Source organism: Heterocephalus glaber, unplaced genomic scaffold (genome assembly GCF_053883595.1).
Source record: "Heterocephalus glaber isolate CG9 unplaced genomic scaffold, H.glaber_assembly_v1.0 deba00001472, whole genome shotgun sequence".
Classification (NCBI taxonomy): domain Eukaryota; kingdom Metazoa; phylum Chordata; class Mammalia; order Rodentia; family Bathyergidae; genus Heterocephalus; species Heterocephalus glaber.
In genome coordinates, this window is record NW_028258315.1 from 31156607 (window position 1) to 31182852 (window position 26246).

General features: G+C 42.7%; 1 protein-coding gene and 1 long non-coding RNA gene across 9 annotated transcripts in view; one reads left to right on the forward strand and one right to left on the reverse strand.

The window, feature by feature from the left end:
• The window catches only part of LOC147826301 (uncharacterized), a 35510-nt gene extending 32311 nt beyond the window's left edge, over positions 1 to 3199 (reverse strand). Inside the window, exon 1 of the long non-coding RNA XR_015439452.1 lies at positions 3059 to 3199. This is a non-coding gene — a long non-coding RNA (uncharacterized LOC147826301). The remainder of the gene's footprint in view (positions 1 to 3058) is intronic.
• Positions 3200 to 8614: 5415 nt separating this feature from the next.
• Lgals8 (galectin 8) lies at positions 8615 to 26235 on the forward strand. 8 transcript variants are annotated; one of them, XM_087181931.1, is made up of 11 exons: positions 8853 to 8964; positions 10093 to 10175; positions 10644 to 10786; positions 16329 to 16417; positions 17332 to 17542; positions 18807 to 18926; positions 19539 to 19595; positions 20917 to 20943; positions 21661 to 21749; positions 22166 to 22331; positions 24322 to 26235. In XM_087181931.1, exons 3-11 carry the CDS (start codon positions 10745 to 10747, stop codon positions 24469 to 24471), a joined length of 951 nt encoding a protein of 316 aa, XP_087038057.1. In that variant the 5' UTR covers positions 8853 to 8964; positions 10093 to 10175; positions 10644 to 10744; the 3' UTR covers positions 24472 to 26235. The 8 variants fall into 8 exon arrangements, with proteins under 8 accessions (XP_087038053.1, XP_087038059.1, XP_087038057.1 ...); XM_087181929.1 differs by having other exon boundaries at positions 8926 to 9196; XM_087181932.1 differs by having other exon boundaries at positions 8963 to 9663.
• Positions 26236 to 26246: the final 11 nt, after the last annotated feature.

Consider the following 26246-nt stretch of genomic DNA (forward strand, 5'->3'; position numbering starts at 1 on the left):
CCTGAAAGTTATACTTGCAAGTAACTACAATGAAGGCATTTTATTTTAATATCTATCTAGATCTATCTATCTATCTATCTTGGTGGTACTGGGGATTGAACCTAGAGCCTTTACTCTGAGATACATCCCCAGCCCTTAAAAACAATTTTTTTTGAGATAGGGTTTAACTAAGTTGCTAATTTTCCCAGGCTGGGCTGCCTCAGTCTCTCAGTATTGGGATTACAAGGGTGGGACCCCCATCCTCAACTTGATGAAGGTATTTTAGTCAGAAAAAAAGGACTTCACCAGGTTGAATGAGAGCAGGAATACTGCTCTTACCTCTGTTCAATTCAGGAACTCCAAATGGCAGTTCTTGTCACATGTCTATAATGCTTCTGAAAGTACACTGTTGATAATATTGTCAAATAATAGATGAATTCTGAGATGCACTGATTACATTGTATTTTCTTTCACTCTCTATATTAAAAAACAGAACAACTTGCACAGGGATAAAGAAATTCAAGGGGTGATTGAAAACTAACCCGAATAATCCAATAACAGGCAATGAAATCAAAGCAGTAATAAGTAACCTACCAACTAAGAAAAGCCAAGGTCCAAATGGGGTTCACTCATTGCTGAATTTTACAAAAACTTCAGGGAAGTCCTAATACAAACACTCTTTGAGCTTTTTAATGAAATTGAAAGGGAAAGAGTATTCCCAAAGTCATTCCTGGTAACTTTTTTGTTTTGTTTTTGGGGATTTTGTCTGGCAGTGCTAAGGATGAAATCCAGGGCTTTGTATATGCTAGGCAAGCACTCTGTCACTGAGCTACACCAATAGCCTCCCAAAGTTACTCCTGGAAGCTATCATTACCCTGGTTCCAAAACCAGACAAGGATCCAACCAAAAAAAGAGAATTATAGATGTCTCTTTAAGGAATATACAAGTGAAAATCCTCAATAAGATATCAGCAAACAGAATGCAATAAATCACTAAAAAGATCATACATCATGACCAAGTAGACCTCATCCCAGGGATGCAAGGATGATTCAACACACATAAATCTATAGATTAATTCAGCACATAAATAAAAGCAAGGACAAAAATCACAGGATCATCTCAATAGACACAGAAAAAGCCTTTGACAAAATCCAACATTCATGATTAAAACACTGAAAATAATAGGTATAGAAAGACCTTATCTCAATTTGACACACCATTTATGAAAAAAACTGTCAACATTAAAAGGGGACAAAATGGGCCAGGGATTTAGCTCAGTGGTTCCATCACTTGCCTTGCAAGCGATAAGGACCCGAGTTCGATCCCTGGTACCAAAAAAAACAAAAAACAAAACAAAAAAGGGGACAAACTGAGAGCTTTCCCTCTAAAATCAGAACAAGACAAGGATGTCTTATCACTATTCCTGTTCAACGTAGTACTCAAAACATTAGCCAGAGAAATTAGGCAAGAAAAAGAAATAAAAGGGATATGTACAGGAAAGGAAGAAGTCAAATTATCATTATTTGCAGATGACACGATCCCCTACACAGAAGATCCCCCCAAAAAATCCACCAAAAGACTCTTAGAATAACCAAATTCAGTAATATAGCAGGATACAAAAATCAATGTATAAAAATCAATAATCTTGGGCCAGGATTTAGTTCAGTGGTTTCGCCGCCTGCTGCACAAGTGCAAGGACCCAATTTTGATCCCCAGTAAGAACAACAACAAAAAAATCAATAATCTTCCTGTACACTAATAATGAACCAATTGAAAAAGAAATTAGGGAAAAATTTCATTCACAAAGGCACCAAGAAAAATTAAATACTTAGGAATTAACCTAAGTAGTGAAAGACCTCTACGGCAAAAACTACAGTACTCTGAAAAAGGAAATTGAAAAGGATATCAGAAAACGGAAAGATATTCCCTGTTCCTGGGTAGGCAGAACCATAAAGTCAAAATGGCCATACTTCCAAAATTGATGTACAGATTTAACACAATCCCAATCACAATTTCAACAGCATTCTTCACTAAACTAGAGAAAATAATCCTAAAATTCTTTTGAAACCAGAAGAGACCCAGAATAGCAAAAGGAATCTTGGGAAAAAGAGCAAAGTGGGAGGTATCACAGTCCCAGACTTGAAATTGTATTACAAAACTACAGTGATTAAAAAAAAAAAAAAAAGCATGGTACTGGCATGAAAACAGAAATGAAGATCAATGGAACAGAATAGAGGATGTAGAAACAACGGCAAGTACATTCAACTATTTGCTCTTTGACAAAGGGGCCAAAAACACACACTGGAGGAAAGACTGTCTCTTTAATAAATGGAGTTGGGAGAACTGGCTACCCACATGCAGAAAATTGAATCTAGACCCATATCTCTCATGATGTACAAAACTAAAATCAAAATAGATCAAAGAACTAAACGTTAAACCAGAAACACTTATCCTGCCAGAAGAAAAAAATAAGTAAAACTCTTGAAGTCATAGGCATAGGCAAGAATTTTCTGAACAGAACCCCAGTTGCACAAGAAATAGTTCTGAGATCAACAAATGGGATCATATTAAATTAAAAAGCGTCTGCACAGCAAAAGAAATAACCAAAAGAGTAAAGAGACAACCTACAGAATGGTTAAAAAAATTGTCAGCTATTCCCCAGAAAGGACTCATATCTAGAATAAAGAACTCAAAAAAAAAAAAAATTACACCTCCTAAAAAAGACCTGTTGTAGTCAGGGCTTTGCAAAGGAAATAGATTTGATAGAAGACACATAATTTATAGGGTTATTTTATGATATTTACCCAAAAAGTCAAATACAGAGGAGTGCAAGAGATTACCCACACACTAGAGGCCCAAAGAATCTAACCAAGGGCCTGGATCCCATGGCAAGGTCCCACACAAGTCCACCCAGTGGCCTAGAGCCGAAGGCAATGTCTCACACTTGTCCCGTATTGCGGATCTGCACCCGGAAGGCCCAAAGGCCAGTGGTAAAAGCCAGAAAACCTGTGCCGGTGGGGTGAAGGATTTGTGCCCCCAGGCTGAGGGATCTGTACTGGAGCCAGGAAGTGACACTCACCGTGAAGATCAGAGCTCCTCTGAAAAGAACAGCAACTATTCCCAGCGACAGCAAGGCCCTGATCTCCTCCTCCAATGAGAACAGCCAAGTTTGCATCAGAAAAACCATCCGCAGCAAGCTTCTCCTAGAAAATCAACAGCCCACGATCTTCCCCACTAGTTCTCTTTTTATGGCTATTGGCAACAATCCTCAGGTGGACCTTCCACTCCCAGACCATGCTGATTCAGTTCAGCTGGGCGCTACAAGTTGACCATTAGTTAATCCACCACAAGACCCAATCACAAAAAATTGGCAAGCAAAACAAATAGACACTTCACAGAAGTACAAATGGCCAATAAATACATGAAGAAATGCTCAACATTGCTGGCCATTAGAGAAATGCAAATTAAAACAACACTGAGATTCCATTTTAACCCAGAAAGAATGGCTATCAGCAAGAAATCAAATAACAAATGCTGGAGAGAGTGTGGGAAAAAAGGAACCCTTCTACACTGTTAGTAGGAATGTAAACTAGTACAACCACTATGGAGATCCCTCATATAATTAAAACTAAAAATTCCATTTGACCCAGCTATTCCCCTTCTAGGTATAGGCCTGAAAAAGTTAATGACATCATATTACAGTGATAACATACCTACCCATGTTTATAGCACCACAATTTATAATAGCTAAATCTTGGAAGCAGCCCATGTATCCATCAACAGATGAATAGATAAAGAAAATGTGGTATTTATGCATAATGGAGTAGTACTCTGCCATCAAGAAGGATAAACTTGAGTCATTTGTAGAAAAATGGATGCACCTTGAAACCATATTAGTAAAATAAATCACACAATCTTAAATATCACATGGTTTCTCTTATATGAGAAACCCAGAGTAAAAATAAAAAGCAAAATAAGATAGATAATAGGAAGGAAGGAAATAGAGCGTTCTCAAAGAGGAAGGGGATCAGGAGAAGGAGGGAGCGGGGATGGAGGGAAGGGATAAGGGACGAGAAAAGGAACTGGAATGTGTTATATACATGTACCAACTCCACACAGGGAATGTAACTATGATTACACACATGTACTAATAAACTAAAATAAAAGTTTATTACAGCAAAAGACACATTGCCATTAATTTACCTCTAAATACTCCCCCTTGCTTCAAAACACTTATCCCATTGTTCTTGCCATTTTCTGAAGCAATTCTAGAAGTCTTTTTTTTTAGTTTTTGCAAAGTGGGATTAAGAACAGTGAATGCTGTTGCCAAGCATCATCCAACAGAAAGGCAGGCTTGTAGAAACATCATGGTATGTCTTCATTCACCTTATTTATCAGAGGTGGCACAGTGCAACTTTTGTGTCTTCCCCAAAGTCATAATGACCATGAAAGGTTAACATTTTACATTGACTCAGGACTTGGAGGTAGCCATAATTGTACAACTAAAGATACTCTGAAAAGAGCTCAAACAAATGTGTCTCAGCTTTCAAACTGAATGTTTCCCAAGGAAGCGGGGATGGCACTTGTGTTTGAAGAGTGAGCCAGGTGTGAGCCTGTCTTTTAAAGCAACATATTACTGCCCCACAGCATGGTGGTGTGGAATCCAAGGGAGAGGAGTGTGGGCTTACAGGATAAGGCTTCAGGAGAAAGCTGGGGACCTTGGGTACTTGCACCCCTGTGGCACACCATCAACCCACGAAACCATGCTACCTGTTATATCCAGCACTCGCTGCATTAAAACCAGAAGGGCCCTGCTGTTTGGCCAGGCCTGAGAGCTGGGTTAAACACCCTCTGAATGCAGTCACTGGGCACCTTGCCAGACCCCATCTCTCAGCTGCACCTGTCCCTGTATCCTGCAGGCAAGTGTCAATCCTGGCAGCTGTCTGCTCACCGTAAGGGACAACTCTCCCTTCCCCCAGGTTGTGGGATGGTAGAAACTGGCTGAAGGTGGCATGGGAGCATTGGGATTGTACTGAGTTTTAATGTTCATTGCCTTCACCTCTTCAAAACACACCTAGTTTCTAAACGAATCCAGCTCTAATGCCTGAACTAGTGTCCATTTTCAGTTCCATTTCCCAAACCTTTGTGATTCGTCCTTGAAGAACTCTGGGGTTGGAGGGGATGGGGCTCCCTCAGGAGTTGCCACCCATTAGAGGGGCTGCTAGGGTTAAACAAGTACACTGCCTAAAGGTATGTCAGGTCAAATTGGACTTAAACTGTACCCAAGGTCCTACACTAACAAATGGCCCCAGTTCCACAAAAAGCCCAGCTTCCTATCATCTATGGCCTGAGCCTGTTCTCCCAAGAGGAGTGCTAGCGGCTGACCTGGAATCTACCAGGAGGGACAGCTCTTAGGGCCAAACCCATGTCAGGGAGAGTTCTCAAGCTGAGTGGCTGTGACTCTGGGAGCGACATCTTGTTATACCTCTGTCCGCAGTATCTATAAAATGGGTGTATTAATGCATGTTGGCCAGGTTTTCAAAGGTAAGGAAGAACAGGACTCCAGGAGAGCTGTTGATCTAAAATTCCAAGCCCTGGACCATAATCTGACCTAGGCCAAAAGCTTTCCACTACTATTTTAAGAGTTTGATGAATTTGTTCTACAGATTAAGAGGGTGATGACATACAGACTGCATGTGAAACATGGGTTCCTGCCTGTGGATGTCAAATCCAGATGATTTTTTGCCTAATCATGCAGATTCAAAAGTCCATTTCTGCTACCAGGAAGCACTTGGCTGGTGCAGAAGACAGTATCCCTCCACCCTTTGACTACCACGCCTGCTTTCCTTGTGATCTAATTCAAGCACCAGTGAAATGGAGGCTAGAGCGAAACCACTTTTCTTTTCTTTTTTTTTTTTGGTACCAGGGATCGAACTTGGGTCCTTCTGCTTTCAACGCAGGCGGCAGAACCACTGAGCTAAATCCCTGGCCCACCATTTCTTTTATATAGATTTGATTTATCACTGGAGAAAAAGCACACCCATAGAAAAAAAACTATCTAGAGACAAACTGAGTGTGAAAAAAAAAAACCAGTGAAGAAAATGTTTAACCAGCTGAAAATGGCTAAAAGAATAGCTGAATTATAGAAAAAAAAATGGATATAAGCATGGAAATAGGAAGTTTTGGGTAATCTGTGCTCATTTTGCAGTCAAGATTGGGCCAAATGTACTTCTGTGCAAATTAAAACACTATGTAGCCCAGGCTGGCCTCAAACTCAGTAATCCTCCTGCCTCAGCCTCCCACAGTAATCCGCTGGGATTACCACACTCGGCTTCTAGTTGTCTTAATTACGGCATATCATTTACACCATCATGCTGTTGTTCTGAATTGGAATTTCTAACTCTTATTCCTGTTTTGGGGGCAAAGTCATCTCAAGAAACACTCTGTCCATCCTTTCACCAATGCCCATCATCAGTTTCTCCTCTCCTCAGGTTACCCACATGAGTACAGTCAGCAATGTGCTGGGAAATACTAAAACCTTGAAGGGCGCACAGGTAATGGGGAAAAAATAAGAACCAAGATACATCATGTACAGGTAGGTACAAGCACCCAATGATAAACGTAAACTTACTGTATACCTAAAATGTACCAATAAAAGAATTTAACCAAAAAAAAAATTAAAATCTGGTTCTTAAAAGGGGAAAAATGCTAACTTGTAGCAACTAATTTGAAGGTATCAATATGTAAGAAATGTGCAAAATTGGCTCTCACAAGCCACTATGAGCCAACTCCAATACACCTCTGACAGTAGTTTCCAAATTTCACATTACAACTCATTGATGGGTCTTGCACCACCACCTTGTGGATTATAAATAGTATTTTTCTTAAACGCAAAGTATTGTTTTATACATAATATTGTTTTGTGAAATTTTTATTTCTATAATTTTAAATATCTAACAAGTCATAAAGGTAGATTTTTTTTTTTTTTGGTACCGAGGATCAAACACGGACCTTGCACTTGCGATGCAGGCAGTGGCACACCAAGCTAAATCCCCGGCCCTAGATGTTCTTACTGTAGCTCACTTTTAAGAAGATGAAAAGCCACCAATATTTGTCTTTGAAACAAAAACAAGAAAATGAAAATCTTTCCTTTACCCCACAGCTTCCTCAACTACAATGGTCTTTCTGACTTCCTCTCCACAGCAAAAAATCTTAAAGTATTTATGGTCATTATTTCTACCACTTCTTTGTCTTACATTTTTCTACCCGTGTCAGTTAGTCAACAATGACCTCCATGTTGCTGAATCTTGGCTGTTGCTCTTTTCTTGGCTTCTGTGACATCACTCTCAACAGGGTGCCATGGCTGCACCTTCTCAGTCTCTTTTACTGTTGCTTTTTTCTTTATTGGCCTTTTATCTCCCCAGGGCTCTGTCCTAGGTCATTTTTTCCATCTATCCTACATGATCTTATACATTCCCATAACTTCTTATCATTTTCCCTTCATCTACTATGTTGACATCCTGAATATACTCTCATTTCTGCATTAGCTGTACCTTCAACTTGGAAGCCTTACAGCACTGAGATATATTCATTTCAACTTATTTTGACTTCATAAAAGAAGTCCTAGCTAGAACCAAGCAGAACTGTAGATATTCAACTACTCTTCACTTTATCAATGACCTATCAACCTAATATTTAGGTATCTAACTCATGGAACACATTCTAGTAGGCCTCATAGAATGTGTAAGTCAAGTTTCTTTCCTCTACTTACAATCTAGTAGAATAGATAAAACACACAATCGAAGGCAGTATCAGCTACTCAACTACTCAGCTACTTGATGAATGAATCAAACTTAGAAAATGGAGCGGGGAGTGGAGGGGAGGAGGAAGAGGAAGTTATAGTGAATAAAAACACGAGTATGCTCGTATTCTTCAAATTTAAATAATTAGAAACAAAAGCCAAGGAGGAGAAAGTCCACAGCGGAGAAACCAAAACATGACTTTCAAAACAAACTTGAATAAAAGTAAAGCAAATAATAACTGAGGTCCTTAATACAAAATAAACAGTATACAGCACAACCAGCCGTTCAAATTAGCCCCTGTAACTTTATTTGTATTTCTCTCTGATGTTTTTAGTTAATGGGTCAAATTATTAGCCAATGTGGGTCCCCGACTGAGAAGCTGGGAACTGAGAATGTGATATGTTCAAAATTATGCTCCATATAGTTTAAACTGTTTTCTAAGGTAGTACCCAACTTAGAAAACTCCAACCACACAAGAGAACTGGTGATTAATTCACAGTGGCTGTTCGTCCCCGTTTTACTAACTGGACGGAGGCTTTGGGCTGGGGACAGTCTAGCTGTACTGAACCCATTTCCCCTACGCACTAAGGGCGAAGGTGAAGAGGAACGGCCTAAGGTCGGATTACCTTACGCTGTGCGGACTCTGATCTAAAGTAGATCAGGACGCAAACAGCGAAAACCTTGGCCGCTGCGGGGTCCAGGGGGAGGTACCAGTCCCAATCTTCGCTCCCAAACCCCAGAGACTGGAACGAGCGGTGGGGGCGGGCGGAACCCGCCTGCTGAAGAACAACTTCCTTTTTCTTCCCTCCATTCCCTCCCACCTCCAACTCCGCCACCCGGGCGGGGCCGCCAGGTCCGCCCAGGAACTTTTTAAACGCACACTCTCTGCGCTCCTCTCTGTTCTTCCCACAGGAAGCCGGTCGCCGTCGCAGTCCCCAGAGGCCGTGCAGGAGGCCTTGCCGGGTGGTAGCCAGCGTCCCGGCCCCGCTAGCTGTACACAAAAGCACGACGACGTTCTGACTGGAACGTCGAGCCGACTGCGGATCGAGGGAGCGGGAAATCGGAAACGCTCGCGGATTGACTTCCCTCACTTCCCGTAGACGCCTGGACGCAGGATCCGGCCGGACAGCACTCCTCCGCGGACAAATAGCTCCCGGGCGGAGGGCCTACGATCTCAGTCCGGGTAAGTCGGCTGGCACTGGCTTCAGTGGTGGCAGTGGCCAGGGGCGTTACTGCCCTGGCTGTCGTGCTGGCCGAGGAAGGATCGGGACGTTGCTGTCCCTAAATCAGAGTTTGGTGAATGGGACCGGGCTCAGGCATCCCGTCGGCGACGGGGGGAGTGGAGACTGCCGGAGGCGAGCCAGGAAAATGAGGTCGTCTGGAGTCCTACTCTTCCCTGGACAGCTCTGGCCGGGGTAGGCTGGGGTGTCTCCTCGGTGCTTGCCCTTCCACTCCCACCCCCGTTTGCTGTCTACCTGCTCCCTCCTGGCCCTGGTTGAGCGCCACCGCCGAACGGAGGAGGAGACAAGTTTCTTCCAGGCATTTCTAAGCACAGACTTCTGTTGCTCTCCGTGACTCCAAGTGCGTGCTTTCAGGCGCTGAGTCATTTGATCGCAGTGCTGAGCATCTCTCTAATGCAAGCCCCCTGGGACCCCGTGACCGTCCTAAAACCCGAGTGTCTAGTTCTTGGGAAACTAAGTGCGGTGACAGCGGACCTGTCTGGGTGCTTCGGGCAGACTGTTGAATGCCACAAGGCTTAAACTGGACCAGTCTGTTCGTGACATACATTATGAATGTGGCCATAGCAACTCAGTTTTCCATTCTTTTTGCTCTTTGTTCCTGTTTCCTGCTCAACAAAAATTATTGAGGTTTTGACAAACAGGTGAGTTAGTGGGACAGTAATTTAGGTGGTAAACCGAGAGGGATGCATTTTTTTCTGCCAATAAAGAAGAAATAATAGATCTGGTCAGTGCACCTTCCCATACAGTTTGAGAGGATTGCCGAAAGTAAAATGAAGGATACTCTAGTTTGGTTTCTCTTTCAGTTGTTTCTCTTTTAGTTCTGCGCACAGTCAAGTTTTCCCTAAGCTATCTAATGCAGTGTTCTGGAAATTTTTATCTTTAAAAATGTATTTGATGCATTCCCTTCACCTTTAGCAACAGAGAAAATAGTATTTTATTATTTTCTCCCCCTTGATTTATTATTATTAATTTTTTCTCCCCCTTGATTTATTTAATTTGGAGGAGAAAGAGCAACCCTTTCTGTTAATTATAATTGCCAACACATAGTAATCACTGTTCTACTGTTTTAGCTTATTGATTCTTCAGAACAAATCTATCATACCCATCATGTGAAGACTGTTATTAGTCTCATTTTACAAACAAGAAATATTAAGTGAGTACTTCTTCTGTACAGAATTGTTTAATTAGTATTTGTCATCATTTTATTTTGTGTGTGTGAACCTAGGATCTCAGGATCCTAAGCCCACACTCAGTATTGAGCTATACCCTTAGCCTCTACTTTAGTATTTTTCAATAATAATTCTATGTTAGAGGCCTGGGGATTTAGCGCAGTGGCACCGTGCCTGCCGCACAAGCACAAGGTCCTCAGTTCGATCCCCGGTACCAAAATAATAATAATAATTCCATGTTAGAAATTTTCTACTGATGTATTTTTATAATATTTGCTACACTTATAATCCAAAATTTACTAAATGAATATTCTAGTAAGAATGGGGGTTACATCTTTGTAATAACATTGTTTTTTGGCAAATATCCATAAAATAATAATTTAAACAGAAAAGTTATAATATGAAGAAAAATAATGCATGCTTGTTTTTCTTTTCATTTTGATTTTACACAGGGCAAATAATCTGGATAACCTTTAAATGGAACATAGTTAAAATCTTACTCACTGAAAAGAGATTCCAGTCAACAAAATCTACACTAAATTGGAAAAGAATTATGTTATCCTTAAACAACCTTCAAAATGTCATCCATAACCCGGTAACTGATTTCTATAAAATCATTCTTTCCCTGTGACTGGATTGAGAACAAGTTTAATTAAATAGTGATTATCCAATAGGGGATAAGGCAAAAATAAAATTCAGTAAATATTTGTAAAGACCGTACTATGTGTTATGGACTGTGGTGGGTGCTGACTGAAAAATAGGTGTGGCTCTTGTCTTCTGGTGGAGGAAAAGGTCACAATGACAATATGAGATGATAAGGACAGAGTTAAAACAGAAAAAGTAGGAGTACATGGAAGGAATGCCAATTTTTGGTAGTGGTAGGGGAGGAGGCTGCACCATAAAATACCATTCAAAAGCAAAATGGATTTCTCTACAGATTTTTTTTTTAAACTAGAATTGTCTATGAGAATTTAACATTTCAGCTTTTATCTCTACATTCAAATACTTCTTAGTACTTGAGCAGGGAAAATGTCCAGAGCCAGTGGTGAGCTGGAACAGGAGAAGCAAGGATCTTGTCCAGCGTGGGCTGGTTCAAGAACCCTGAATGACCATAACTGCTGGAAACTGCAGTGAATATCCTGGGCAGTAAAGAATTTGTTTTAGTTTTATGTGGTGATAAGAATCTGGAAATGTCAAGTTTCCACTTATTTGAAGCTTCGTTTAGGTTTGAGGTAGGGCAGCTGCTTTTTTGGTAAACCCTGTGGGAGACTCTTGGTCACTAGGGTTAGCAAGACTCTTAGAAGAAATAAGGCCCTAATCCAGCCTTGTTAGTGTGTGGTCTGACTTGTTAATTACTTTGTAGCTGTAATTCCTTTTCCCTGCATTTTAATGTCAGTGTATAAGAATGAGATACAAGGAGGCAGGAAGATGGCAAGTTTGAGGTCAGCCTGGGCTACATAGTAAGAATCTGTCTCAAAAAGAAAAAGAAAAGGAAGGGGGATGAGGTACAACCATCTTATCTAGCAAATTCAGTTTAGAACAAATAGCCTTCATTAGTCATAGTTTTTAAAAGGAAGCCTTGCTCCATTTGATACCAGTGAGATATTTTAAATGATTTTGTGCATAGTACTGGTATAGTTAAAAAATATCATGGTTATAGACTGATTTTCTGCAAAGATTAAAAAACAAAATCAGGATACTTGCCAAGGGAGAGTTAAGTATGTCACTTTGGCCCAAGTTGGAGGGCAGAGGGAATGGTCAGGTTACACTGCCCACTCCTGCCCTTCACACAAAAAGATGCCTTACTTAAATGTTAGTTAGAAAAGAATTTTTATTGACTGTAATCCCTGCATGTCTTGATTCTAGCACGGGGTGATTCTTGTGACTTCTAGAGTCAGCACCCTTGACTGCAGAGTTGGAACAAAATAAGTAGACTTTAAGCAAGGAGTCAGGAGAAGCAGTGCTGCCAGGGACCCGGAAATGCTGTTAGGCCCCCGAACGTGGGCGGTGCAGTTCTGTGATAGTCCAAGATCATGTGTTTCTGAGAGATGTGGCAACACCCCCCCACCCCCCCACCCCCGCAGTTCTCTCTTTTATAGTCACCTCTGACAAAGGGATATGAAAGGGGAGAGGTGGACAAACTGCACTGGGTGGCAAAAATAACATTTTGTTCTGTCTTTAAATTTCTCGTTAAATGTGTATAGTATCTAGTTCTGTTTGTAGTTTTTTGACCTTCCTGTGTTCAAAAGACCTCCTCCTCTAAAAAAAGAACCTGCAAATAACTTAGATATTTTAAGTTAATCAACTAGGATATTATATAAACTAGACCCAGAAAAACTTATTTTTTAAATCATGGTTTTGTGTGTTGGCTACCAGTTCAAACAATGAGAAGTGTTTGTTGCATCTCTACTATATGTCAGGCATTATGAAAGCACAACTACCATCTTTTGATTTTTATTTCATTAATGTTTTAAAATTTTTGGTTTGTACTTGTGACAACTGTCCACATTAACTTTTCTTGGAAAGATGTTATAATTGGCCTATGTATCTTTTCTTATTTGGCATATTGCTTCAAGTTCCATTGACAGAATATAAGACTTAAAAAATAAAGTGCATTTTTCTCTTCATTCAAATTTTGTTTTGTTTTTTTGAGACAGCATCTCATTATATAGGTCAGGCAGGCCTTGAACTCACTATGTAGCCCAGGCTGGCCTCAAACTCATGGTGTTCCTCCTGCCTCAGTCTCCCAAGGGCTGGGATCACAGGAGTGCACCATGTCTGGCTTTTGCCATTCAAATAGAACAAATTATTTGGAAGACAGTTAAGTTCAGACCAGAGAAGCTACCAGTGAAATCTCTCTGGCAGTTCATTATCTTCCTGTACATTTTACCATTGTTCGTCTTTATAGAGTTCTTAAGGTGTGATTAAATGCTAGCTGGCTAAAAGTCACTTAGAGATTAGACAGACGGGTTGTTTCTCTAGGTTAATAAGCTGCTTGTCAACATTTCTTCCTCCTGGTTCTGAAAGAGGACTCAGGGCCCTGGTTTGACAGTTCCTTCTCTCTCCTTACCCCTGTGCTGAACTCCCCAAGGACACCCAGCTTTGGTGACCAGCAGAGAATTGTGCTCATGGCTATGATTTATTGCAATAGAAGATCATAGAGCAAAACCACAAAGGGAAAAGGCACAGGGGTCAATGTCCAGGGAACACCTAGGACAGTATTCTAAGGTTGTCTTAAATCTTCCAGCACCAAGTGTGACTCACCTATGAGATGCTGTTAGGGAAGCTCTTTAGACACTCTTTGTGCCCAGGGCTTTTACTGGGGACTGGTCACATAAGCACCCTCTTCTGTGCACATACCACAGTTCCAGACTCACCGAAAAGCAGGTGTTCAGCATAATCATATTTGCATTAACAATTAGGTACAGGCATCTATCCTTATTGCTTAGGTAGGTGCCTCCTAAAATTTCAAGTTTAGGTACTGTCTCAGTTACTTTCTCATTCCCAGGACAGAATACCCAACAATATAAAGGAGGAAAGGTTTATTTTAGCTCACAGTTTGTAGAGGTTTCAGTCATAGCCAGCTGGTTCCAAGGCAGGGCGGCAGGGACCGGGGATTTAGTTCAGTGGTTCTGCCGCCTGCCTCACAAGCGCAAGGACCCGAGTTCGATCCCCGGAACTGAAAAAAAAGAAAAAGAAAAGACAAGGTGATGCTTTAATGATCTCCAAGGCAGGGTGGCACAGCACAGAGATGTGGCAGAGGAGAAGCAGTCCACAGCAAGGCAGTCAGGAAGCAGCAGCAAGCCTGCCTTCTTTCTGTCCCTTTGTATTCCATCCTGGCTACAAGCCTATTGGTTGGTACCACCTACAGCCAGTGTGGGCCTTCCCATTACCTATAGTCAGAACAATGCTAACCCAATCAGTGGGCTAATCTAGTTATCACACCCTTAATTCAAATTCACATGAGTACAGCCGAAAAGCCCCACCTATGATTGCCTCAGGTTTTGGGGGGACATCTAGGTACCAGCCACGGTAAGGAGGCCTTTCAAGGGAAGCAGTCAGGCTCTTCATAGTAACTACTCTACGGATATCTCCTAATGTCAGAAACTCACTGAGGCTTTGCCTCCCAACTCAGCTCTCAGCTCTTGCCTTCCTTCGTTGGTAGTAGGGACTGAACCCAGGACCTTAGCACTGAGCTACATCCCCAGACCTATTTTTAAAATTTTTATTTTGACACAGGGTCTTACTCCATTGCCCAGTCTGGGCTCAAACTCAGATCTTCCTCTTTCCACCTCCCAGAGTGCTGGGATTATAAGCACGTGCCACCATGCCCAGCTTCTGAGTTTATGTACTTAGATATCTATGTTAATTATTTCTACTCAGCCTTGTGAATATGAATGCTGAGCATCCACCTGCTGTGTGGTCCTGAATCTAACTCTGTTCAGTAGACTTGCTTTTAGATGTCCTGTGAGCCCTTCTCACTAAAAGGGATTAAAACTAGAGTCATCACCTTTCTTCTGAACTGTTTCCTTCCCAGTTTTATCAACTTGGTAGCTCTACGTAGACAGTTTCTGTGAAATATCCCTTGTATCTGTCTCCCTGCCCTGGCCCAGTCAGTGTCCACTGCCAACAACCTGTCTCGTGTCCTTAGTACCTCCTGCCAGGCTCCCTGCAGCAGTCTCCCAGCCCCCTGGACTGGTGCTCCTGAACTCTACTTCATTTCTCATTCTAGAATCGGATCCTGGACCTCCCTTTCTTTAATGCTCCCAGGCTACCTCCTCTTTCCCCAGTAGGTTTTGTCTCCTGCCTCTCTGCCTTTGTAAACTGCCACCGGTGCCCTCTTTCTCAAACACATTGTACCCAACACATGTCAGACCCGCTTCTTAGAGTGTCTTTGGCCACCTCTGTTGAAGTCCTTTATCACATTTTCCTGAAGCATTTGACTCTTACTGCCCTATTTTCTTTAGATGTTGAATTGGTCAGGGTTAGTAGTTGCAAGAAAGAAAAGCCAACTCTAAGCAGAAAGGGAATTTGTTAAATGATACTGAGTAGTTCTCAGACTCTAGGAGGACTGAGGAGCCAGGCTTGGAGACGACATAGCCACAGACAACCCAAGAAAATCACACCAGAAGACTGCTGTCATGAAGAGACATCTGTATCACCACTAGACACAGGTGGTACTTTGACACTGCCAATACCAATGCCATTACTGCTTCTGGCCCTGGTGTAGCCATTGCCCTCTTGCCAGAGTGAATTGTGCATCATTGTGGCTTCATACTAACACTAGTTCAACTTAAAGCCTGAGCTGGGAGTTCTGGTGGGCAATGCTGTCACACACCTCTGTCTATGTCACATGAGAGGCATTTTTCAGAAAGAGTCTGATTTTTGATAACTAAACAGAATATCACATTTCTGTCCCTTATGCTAAGAGGATTGATTGCCAACCAATTTTTTTCCCGTTATCAGATTACGGTAAGTTCTGGACTTTTGAATATTCGAGTTGTAGACTTTCACAGACACAAACAGACCTTGAATTATGAATATTCGTAGATGTGAACACATCACAGAAGCAGCTCACATATCTGCTTAACATTGTCACAGTTGTACTGCTATGTGCTTACTGTACAGCGCAGTCGTGTACAGTAGTACAGTGCTCAAGTCAGACCCCAGGATGTCTGGAAGCAAGAGGAAAAGCAGTGGTGATGTGGAGGGGATGGTAGGAAGAACAAAGCAATATTTGTATATTTGTGTCAAAGGTGTGTAAGACTCACTTTGTTAGACTTAGGAACGAATCTGACTTAGGGATATTCTCCCGGAATGGAACTCATTCCTAAATCAGGGACTTAATCATATTAGGTGAAAGTTTTATTTCACAAAGCCCACAGCCAAATAAAAACTATCAATCTTGTGTCTTTTTCCAAAGAACTCTGCAGTTTGCAGATATTGTAATATCTTAGACCTGTTGTTCCTTGTAGCTGTTTGAATAGTAAAGATGCCTTGGACAATTCTAGAATCTGAGCAATTTATGTGCAGCTTTTAAAAAATGTAGTTGTTCTCTATATCTGAGTTTGGTTATAATTGCTTGGTGAGAAATTTTGTTTGTGTTAATGTACATTTGTTAACATTTTTTTCCTTAGACCATCCCCTATGTTGGCACCATTTCTGAGCAGTTGGAGCCTGGATCCTTGATTGTCATCCGTGGCCGTGTTCCTAGTCATGCTGAGCGGTAAAATCACTGTTAGATGAAAGAAAATGAGTCAGCTGTTTTTCTGTGATTGTGAAATAACAATGAAAAGTAATGTGAGGGAGATCGTTGTGATATTTTGAGGCCGGATTTATTTTTATCAACAGCCCCACCAAGTGGGGATAAAAGTGATTAAGTGGGAATAAATGACTGACTAGAAATTACTGGGGTTTTTTACTTCATTGTAAAAATCTGATTTCAGTATAAAGAACCAGCTGTGAGGGAGGCAGCCTCAGGATAGTCTAACATCCCTGCAGCAGCATCTCTTTAGGCTCTTCTCAGCTGGCTTTCCTCTGCTTGCCTTGGGTACCAGCTGTGAACTCAGTGTCAATTAAGATTGGGCCCAGCTCTGTGTGGCTGACACTCAGGCATCCATGGGTTAACTACAATGTGGAAGTGTCTCAAGGAGATACCCCAGCCTTTGTCAACTCCCATCCGGTCACTAGAGAAGCTGGCTCCTGGATCTCATGCTCTTCTCCCTGGGAGACAGGCCTTTCTCAGGGTCTCAGCCACTCGAACTCCAGCCCTCATCTGTGTTTTGAGCAGCCGGGCAGTGTGTGTGGCGATGGGGTGGAGTTGAGTGGATACAGGGCAAGTGCTTGCTTGCCTTTGAGGTACTTCACTTCTATTTTGGCCAAGCTGTGACCATACAGACAGGCCTAGCTTCCAGGGAGTGGGAAGAGGGAGGTTTTTATTCTGCACCTGTTTGGACCCTGTTCAGATTCAGGGGCTTTGTTATGAGGAAGAAAGAAAGATGAGCTGAGTAGCTGTTTAGGCCTTGCAGGTGAAGGGACAAGGAGTCAGTCATGTGTCACTTGGCCTCGAGGCTGATTCTGGCTGGGCTTTCCCTGCCACTTGCTTTCTAGGGCTCACATGCTTCCTGCTCTATCCCCCAGATTCCAGGTGGACCTGCAGTGTGGCAGCAGCACGAAGCCCCGGGCCGATGTGGCCTTTCACTTCAACCCCCGCTTCAAGCGGGCCAACTACATTGTCTGCAACACTCTGACAAATGAAAGGTGGGGATGGGAAGAGATCACCTATGACATGCCCTTCCAAAAAGAAAAATCTTTTGAAATCGCGATCATGGTGCTGAAGGACAAATTCCAGGTGGGTTGTGGAAAAGGATGGGGACTCCTCATTAGAGGATAAGGCACAGGAGGCTCTTCCCATGCTGAGTGTGCCCCCCAGGCCTTACTTCTAAGACAGTCTCTGTCATCTTCTAAAGAACCAGGCAGGTACCAAAGTGTGAGCCAGGCATTGCTGCCCTCTCTCCCATTGTGGCCACATCTTCCAATTGTGTGTTCCCTGTAGGGCTGAGTTCTGAATTTACACCAAATCATATTATTATGGGAGGGAATTATAACCACCACTGCCCAAAGTGTGGGGCATCCTGGGGAACAGACAAGTGGGAACTCCAGCTTGTAGACAAGAAGGGTTGTGAGGTCAGGTCTTGCCAAAGGATAGTTCCTTAGGATCCAGAGGGGATCCAGTACGTGCTGTCCCTGACATCCTAGAGTATTTCCTACCTATGCGTGTGTGTGAGGCGGAAGTTAGTCTTACAGTCTCCTATGTTTGCTGGCCCTCAAGTCCTCAAGAGTTTCCTAGACTGGGAGCTCCCTCGACTCAAGTGCAGACTATCATGTCTTGGTGCAGGTCCTCTGTCCCTTGCCCTTACCTTTTTTGCCTTTCCAGCCTGGTGTCTGTGTCACTCGTTTTCATGGTTGTCCCTTTCCTATTATGTTTGGTTTGTCACGCGCCCACCCCCACCCCATTTAAGCTCCCTGAGGCAGAGACACTCCTGGGTGCTGCTGGTGTTTCCTGCACATGTCCTAACAGGGTCTCTGGCATTTGGAGAGAAGGGGAAGGAGCAAGGGTGGCTTCTGACTCACAGAAGATACTGTCACTGTTTCCACACAGCTGTGTCCTGTTGAGGTTGAGACTGTTCCTACATACAGATAGGAAACCCAAGTCTTGGATCTGTTGGGAATGTTAGAATGTGGGCCTCAAGGACAGTGTGGGGGACCAGGTGGGCAGATCTTACCTGGGAACCTGTGTGGGGTCCCCAGGCGGCCTCTGGCCCTGCAGAGGTCCTGTGCCTGCACAGGTGTGCACACACACATGTGCTTATACTCCTGAATGCTGATGTCTGTCTGTGGAGAGATGATCTAGGTCAACAGTTTATCAGATCCAAAGCAGGAACCCAAAGGTGCAGGAGCCCTGCTAGGGTGGCTGCTGCTTTCGGCCAGTTTGGTCAGCTGTATGTAGATTCCTGTGGGAGGAGGTATAGAGTTAAACCCAAGGAAACATTTAACTTTGGATAAGTAATCTGTTTAACAGTGTTTTGGGGGCCCTGTCTTCTGTGTCTGTCCAGGTGGCTGTGAATGGAAAACATACTCTGCTCTATGCCCACAGGATTAAGCTAGAGAAAATAGACACACTGGGCATTTATGACCACGTGAATGTTCACTCAGTTGGCTTTAGATTCAGCTCGGTGAGTGTCCTTCCACACATAGCTCAGGGTCTTTTTTGACTTACATTTTCTGATGGAATGTCAGAAAACTTCGATTAACATCTTCTATTAAGATAAAGATAATGTAACTATCTGTGACTCTTTTAGACTGGTCAGATGGCATTCATTGCTAGGGCTTTCCTGTCTGGGATCTAAAAACCAGGAATGGTCCTAGCAAAACAAATACCTTTTTAGCCATATAGGGTATCTTTACTTTACATGGCAGTATGACGGAGCACTGCTGTAAGACAGTGTCCTAGAAGTGGATTGTCTGAGCAGAGTATCTACATTTTCAGTTTTGCTGGATGCTACTCACTTGCCCCCCAAAGGTGAATACCACTTGCACTCTCAGCAGCTGTGCCCATCTGCTTACCCTGTGCCTGCTGGAAAATAGACCTTATTCCCTAATGCTTGCCAGTTTGGAGGAAGGGCCTATGTCCGTGCATTTTTGAATAGTATTCAAGCAAATTTTTTCATTTAGTGTCATTTCAAGTTTTTTGACACTTTGAACAGGTTTTTTGTTTGTTTTGGGGTTTTTTTTAGCAAAAATGCCCTGATGGATGTTAAAATTAATCTGTATTATCTTTTCTCTAGGATTTACAAAGTACCCAAGCATCTACTCTAGGACTGACAAACATAAATAGAGAAAATGTAAGCATTAAATCTTTTAATGAACCTCGGGTTTAAAATAGTTTTTTTAGGCGCTCCAGTGGCACAGTCACTTAGCACATGGTACTTACATAAAATAATCTTTTTAGTTGCCATCAGATGGGAGGAAGACTGGATTTTAAAAAATTACGTTTTTAATATGAGGCCAAGATAGCAGTCATTTGGAGGCACATCTTATGGTCCCAGGCACTCTCAGTTTTCATTGATGCTTAACCTGTCAGTTTACATGATCATCAGCAGCCATTTTCATATGTGAAACACCCTCTCATTCCTAACTGTAGAATGTTCTAGCATAAGGCATTTGTAAATATTGTGCATCAGTCAGTGCATTGCAGGTGAACTTGACCAAGTATCTTCTCCCCCTCTGGGAACAAATACAGTTTTAAGACTGTATCTTTGTGTTTTTAATGGACAGAATGAGATCTTAACCCTCTAAGCACAATCACACTTTGCTGATAGAATATAATCTCAGCATTTTGGAAAGAATAAGTAAGATGTGTTTGAAGTTCATGTGTAGTCCTGGGAAAAGTTATTGTTTGATGGTGAAGGATAAAGGACTCCGATGATGGTACTGTTCGACTTTGTTCCAGCCCATGGAGCCTTTCATAGCTCTACAGCACAGTCAGGAAGCAGCACCTGTCTTGTATGTCACACCCAGGTCTGGCCAGGCTCAGCAGAGTACAGTGGACCTGTGAAATTCTCAGGAGTTATGGTCCAAGAGCACCTGCCAATTGTAAAGAAGTGCAAATTTCAGATATGGTCAGAAAAATGCCTATAAATACCTGTTGTATAGTTTAAACCCTAAATATGCTATGCCCCCCCCAGTTATGTAATTTAATTTAATAAAATACTGTATTAATAAAGCCTTAGAAGGTGCAGGGCATTTTGGCAGCATCTTGGGGGAACTTAGGGCTTTAAGAACAAAACAAAGAACACTCAGATAGCTATACAGGGTACAGCACCTGTTATGATACAGGATTGCTGGTGCATCTGCCAGAGATGGGTTACAGGCAGCAGCCAATCAGCAGCAAGGAGAACTGAGTAGCGCTCTCAAATTGGCTACTTATAAACCTCCCCCCAAAAAAACAACTGCGGAGGATATTTGCAGTTTCCTCAAAATTGTGGGGTTTCTGCGAACAATTATTAGTTAGGTTCTAAGGAAAAATCTGCAAACAACTGAGGCCATAACTCTGAACTGTGAATTCGAGGGGCTATACTGTGTAAACAGTCATTCTTACCACCAATGTTAATAGAATGTGAATCTGTCCTATAAATGTTTTCATTTTTATTTCTCTTTCCATAGGTACAAAAGTCTGGCATTTCACAGTTTGTAAGTATTTTTGCCTGGTTATTCCACATGGAGCATTTTCTAAAATTGCCTAGAAAGTGAAGTTTAACCTTGGAAGGCAGCTTCATTCTTTCCATGCCTCACTGTAGAACTGTTTCCCTGCAGCCTAGTAATAGAGGAGACATTTCTAAAATCGTACCAAAATCCACCTACACCAAGAACAGAGATTAGACTGTCATTCACAGTATGACTTGCACCAAAATACTACCTATCAACTATTTATCAAAGGTTTGAAGAGCCCAAAATTGCCTTAACTCTGTATAAAAATTAATTGGCTGTTGTTACATGTAAACCACACCCCAGTAGAAGCCCAAAGCCACTCACGTTTGTGTGCTGTCACTGGACAGATTTGTGAAAACCAGGCTTGTGACTGAGCCACAGAAGAGCATTCCCTCACCACCACCAGCCCCTCCAGGCAGGACACAGCACTGCCTCTGACCCCAACACTGGCCACTCTGCCATTGTCACCCAAACATGGCCTCAGGTCCCAGTGCGTGTCTACTGTTTCTGTGGTATAACTAAGTGGATGCTGTGAGCCGGGTGCAGTGCTGCTTCAGGGCCCCAGTTGGGACCAGAGCAGATCTAGTCTCTCCCCTCCTCAAGTTCACAGGCACTCAGTCAGCCCCAGTGTTCTTTGGACAGTTTTCTCATGAGGTCCCTTCCTCCAGCTTCATGGTTCTGACAGTAGCTTCTTTTCAGACCCTGCCCTTCGAAGCAAGGTTGAATTCCCCCATGGGCCCTGGACGAACTGTTGTCATTAAAGGAGAAGTGAATACGAAGGCCAAAAGGTCAGTGTTGCTGTTACTAGTAATAGTGCCACGACTTGCCACCTATGCCTGTTCCTTGTACCCATGACGGTTTTAGGGGAGGTGAGGGGGCCAGGGTCCTGTTGCCAGGTGAACGGTAGGAGAGCAGGGAATACGAATTACATGTGAAATGACGAGAATGAAGGGTCCCTGGCTCCCAGCCTTCAGTTTCTCCCAGCCAGCTCTAGTTCTCAGCACTGACTTTTTTTAGTAATTTCATTTTGCACATGTCAGTGAAATGCTGAGTTGAAAATTTCACCTTTCCCCGCATCCTATGTCCATGTGCATGCATGTTTCATGTTATAAACACAGTTCAAGCCTTATTATTAAAATTGTAGAATTTTCCTCTACTCTTCTGTTTGGTTAACTGGGTTCCTTTTTTTCCTCCCTTTCAAAAGCTTTAATGTTGATCTAATAGCAGGAAAATCAAAGGATATTGCTCTACACTTGAACCCACGCCTGAATATTAAAGCATTTGTAAGAAATTCTTTTCTTAATGATGCCTGGGGAGAAGAAGAGAGAAATACTACCTTCTTCCCATTCAGTCCTGGGATGTACTTTGAGGTAAGATTATATTTTTCAAAAATGGGACAGGGTCTCACAGAGTCACTAAGTTGCCCAGGCTGGGCTCATACTTGTGACCCACTTGTCTTAACCTCCCAGAGTGCTGGGATTATAGGTGTGTGCCACAACCCCCCCCCCCCCCGCCCCCATCATATTCATGTTTGCTTGCTGTCGTGAACAGCAAGGGATTTGCTGTTCTGCTCCCTCCTACACTGGGGTTTTTGCATGTCCCATGCCCTCTGCCTGTTCTCATCTGAAGCAGTGTTTATCTGCTTTTGCGCTGTTTCTTTCCCACTTGGTTGTAGTTTGTTTCTGCATTTGCTCGGATATAATACAGATAACTTGGTAGGGATTGTTGTTGACTTTTCCCCTGCATCCATCTGAAACCCACATGGTTTTCCTTCTGAGCTATGTAACAAGTTGTGTTTTGTGTTTTCTTGAGATTTTGTTGAATGTCCATGACCCAAGGTCCCTTACACCTAGTTGAAACAGGATTTCCACCACTCTTGGGGATATAAAATCCCATTTCTCTATAGCCATAGAGCTCTCATTGTGGTCAGCTGTTCCCTATGCTGTTTCCCCCAGTGGCCATTTCCATGACTACTGTCAGGACGAAGACCCTGTTTGCTGCTTTGCATTCAAGTTTGTGCCCCAGTCTGGCCTCTGGGCCCATGAGCAGCCATGCTGTGCTGCTCCCTACCTCTCTACAGAAGCTTTCAGGGGACCAAGAAGCACAGTGGGTAGAATCAATGGCCAGAATGGCATTGGGAGTGTGGTGTTGGAAGCATGGGGTTAGAGGTAAGGCAGTGTGAAAGGGTACCCCTGCGAAGTTGCAGTTCAGAGTTCAAGGCCTCAGTTCACAGATTTTTCCTTAGTACTTAACTAATAATTGTTTGCAGGAACCACAGCAATTTTGCAGAGAACACAAATATCCTCCACAATTGTTTTTTTGGCAGGAGGTTTGCAAGTAACAAATCTGAGAGCATTATTCAGTTCTCCTTGCTGCTGACTGGCTGCTGCCCTGTAACCCATCTCTGGCAGATCCACCAGCATTCCTGCATCATAACAGGCTGCTGTACTCAGTGTAGCTATCTCAAGTGTTCTCCTTAAAGCCCTAAGATCCCCCAAGATTCCACCAAAACACCTTGTACCTTCTAAGGCTTCTGGCAATGAACCTAAGCCCCAGAAGTTTAAGACACTGGATTTGCTCTGGGAACTAAAGAGTTATGCCACAGTAGCATTTTTATAGGCATTTTTCTGACTGTATCTGAAATTCATGGTTTTTCACAATTCACGAGTGCTCTAGGAACATAACCCCCACAAATTTCAGGGGTCCACTGTATTTTACTGTTTTAGATGGAGTACTCTAAAGAGCTAACACTAGTGATGAGTTTGGCAGAATGCTAATTACTCCATAGATGCCCAGGCTCCTCAGCTTCAAAGAGCTTTTAACAGGCCAAGGCCACAGTGTGCTGATCAGGGATGGAAGCAGGATCACCAGGCAGATGTGCAAGCCTGAGAGCCCCTTGAGCTTCTCAAATTCCCTATTAACTACGGTCCTAGAGTTTGAGGTAACACAGTCAGGATCCCAGGCCATTGGTTCCTAATTTGCTAGTTGAAATCACCTCCTCCATGAATAAAGGTCAAGATGTCAGCAATTTTCGCCCTTCCTTAGCCCAAACATCATGAGAGGTGGGCAACTTCCTGTTTTTTCAGGAGTGGGGTCAGGATGCATTGCAGGAGGTGCACCAAGGAAAGGAGGGCCAGCAGGCTGTTGGGGTGGTGTGGGGATCCAAGCATGTGAGTTACTGAGTGGGTCCAGGCGGAAGGTACCACCACAGCATATGGTTGATTCAGGTCTTGAAATCGCAGAAGGGAAGTGGGCTACAGGAGGCCCACACATACAGAACCCACCCTTTTCTCTCAGTGTGCAACAAGCAAATATTTTACTCCAAGGGAAACCACAATGGCATGTTTCCTTTCTTTCCAGATGATAATTTATTGTGATGCTAGAGATTTCAAGGTTGCAATCAATGGAGCACACAGCCTGGAGTACAAGCACAGATTTCTGGACCTGGGCAGCATTGACACAGTGGCCATCAATGGCGATATCCACTTACTGGAAGTAAGGAGCTGGTAACCACCAGGAGTGCCACAAACCCAAATACAGAACAGCTGTGTGATCTTGGCTGTGTCAAAGCACACCTCACTGTTCCCGCCTTGTTTAAATTGCACTTCAGTAGCATTAAGTCCCACTGTTGTCCCACTGCCCTGAGGGGGGAATCTGAGGCAACAGCTTTCACCCTACATGGCCTCTTTCAGAACCACACTCAAGAAGTATTTATTAAGTGCCTACTGTAACACAGCCACTAACTGGCATTGAGCACATTTTCCATCAGCAGTGATAGTAGATGCACACACATGGTGGTGTGGAGCCAGTGTCCCCTCTTCTCTGGGGCTTGGACTTTGGTGTTCTGCCCGTGTACACTGCCTGCCTTGTTGGGTCCATTGGGTTAAGGGTCATGCAGTTATTCAGTCACATAAAATACTAATTTCCAGAAGACACTACTCCTTCCCCAGAGACTCCTTTCACAATGAGCATCTACGGTGTCGAAGTCAAGAGGACTGATGGCAACTTTCATCTGCCAGTGAATCTGTAGCACAATAAACAAACCGCTCTCCTTGCTATTAGCTTTACCAAAGAATTATGAGTATGACATCTGAGCTCAGCAGAAAAGTTAAGGCCAAAGAAAAAAAAAAAAAGTTAAAGCCAAAAGCAAACACCCCCATCTCCAAAACAAACCAACCAACCAAAAAACAACCCCAAAGCAAACAATAAACCCATCATGTTGACTCAATGTTGAGCTGATCTGTTTCCATGAGCTTTGAGGTGCTGGCCTGTGTGCACATGGTGAGTTTAAGGCAGAGAGTAGGTAATTCAGTTTGTTAAACATTTATGGGCAATGAAATAATGTCAAAATGAGATGTAGTGAATAGGCACTGTAAGAAAGCAAAATCTACCGTCGAGAGACCAAAGAAAGCAGAGGCAGCATTAAAATGTGTGCAAACCAGCATTCACCTCTGCTCTTCTAAAGATTAGTCCAGCAGCAGCAGTGAAATCAAAACATTTTTCTGCTTTAAGTGATTAAAATCAAACCTGTATCAGCAAGTTAAATTGTTGCATTTCTGTAATGTTTCTATTATTTGAAGGGGGTTGGCAGAAGTTCCATGTAGAATCTTCACAGGTCAGATCTTGTTAAGAGATATCAAAGGTTCAGACCTGGGGAGGGAAATAAACTAAATCGGTCAGGTCATTTTATCAAACTAACTGCTGGGCAGAATTCTGTCATTGTTTAGGAAGATTTTCATAACAGATCTGCTTAGATGTTTGTATCCATATATTAAAAATACTACTATCAATCTTGTTTTTTTAAAAAATACTCAAGTGTTGAAACTGCTAGCCCTCAATCCTTTCACGTAGATTTACTAGGTGGAACTCAAGAGGACATGGTGTGTTTGTGTGTTGGGGTGGGGGCAGGGATAGCCGTTGGAGGCAAGAAGGTTCTAGAATCCTCCAGGGTTATTTCTTCTAACAGCAGATTGTGCAACTGAGATACTGGAGACCAAAAGGCACTTAGGAAAAAATAAAAGCCCACTCATTTCACGTTAAGTCTTTTAAAATTCATTTTTGTTTTACATGGAGCTATTAGACTGGTTCTTTGATAGAAAAAATGCAGATTATAAGATTTTTTTTTAAAGGCTAATTACTAATGAACTGTATCAATATACTTCTTAAAACTATTTCTACCAAGCTTCATCTCAAAATTACAAGTTGGTCTTTTGCTTAGTATAGTTCTGCACTAAATTTCTGTATTAAATGAGATCAAAGGCAACTCAACGTGAACATTTTGTGGT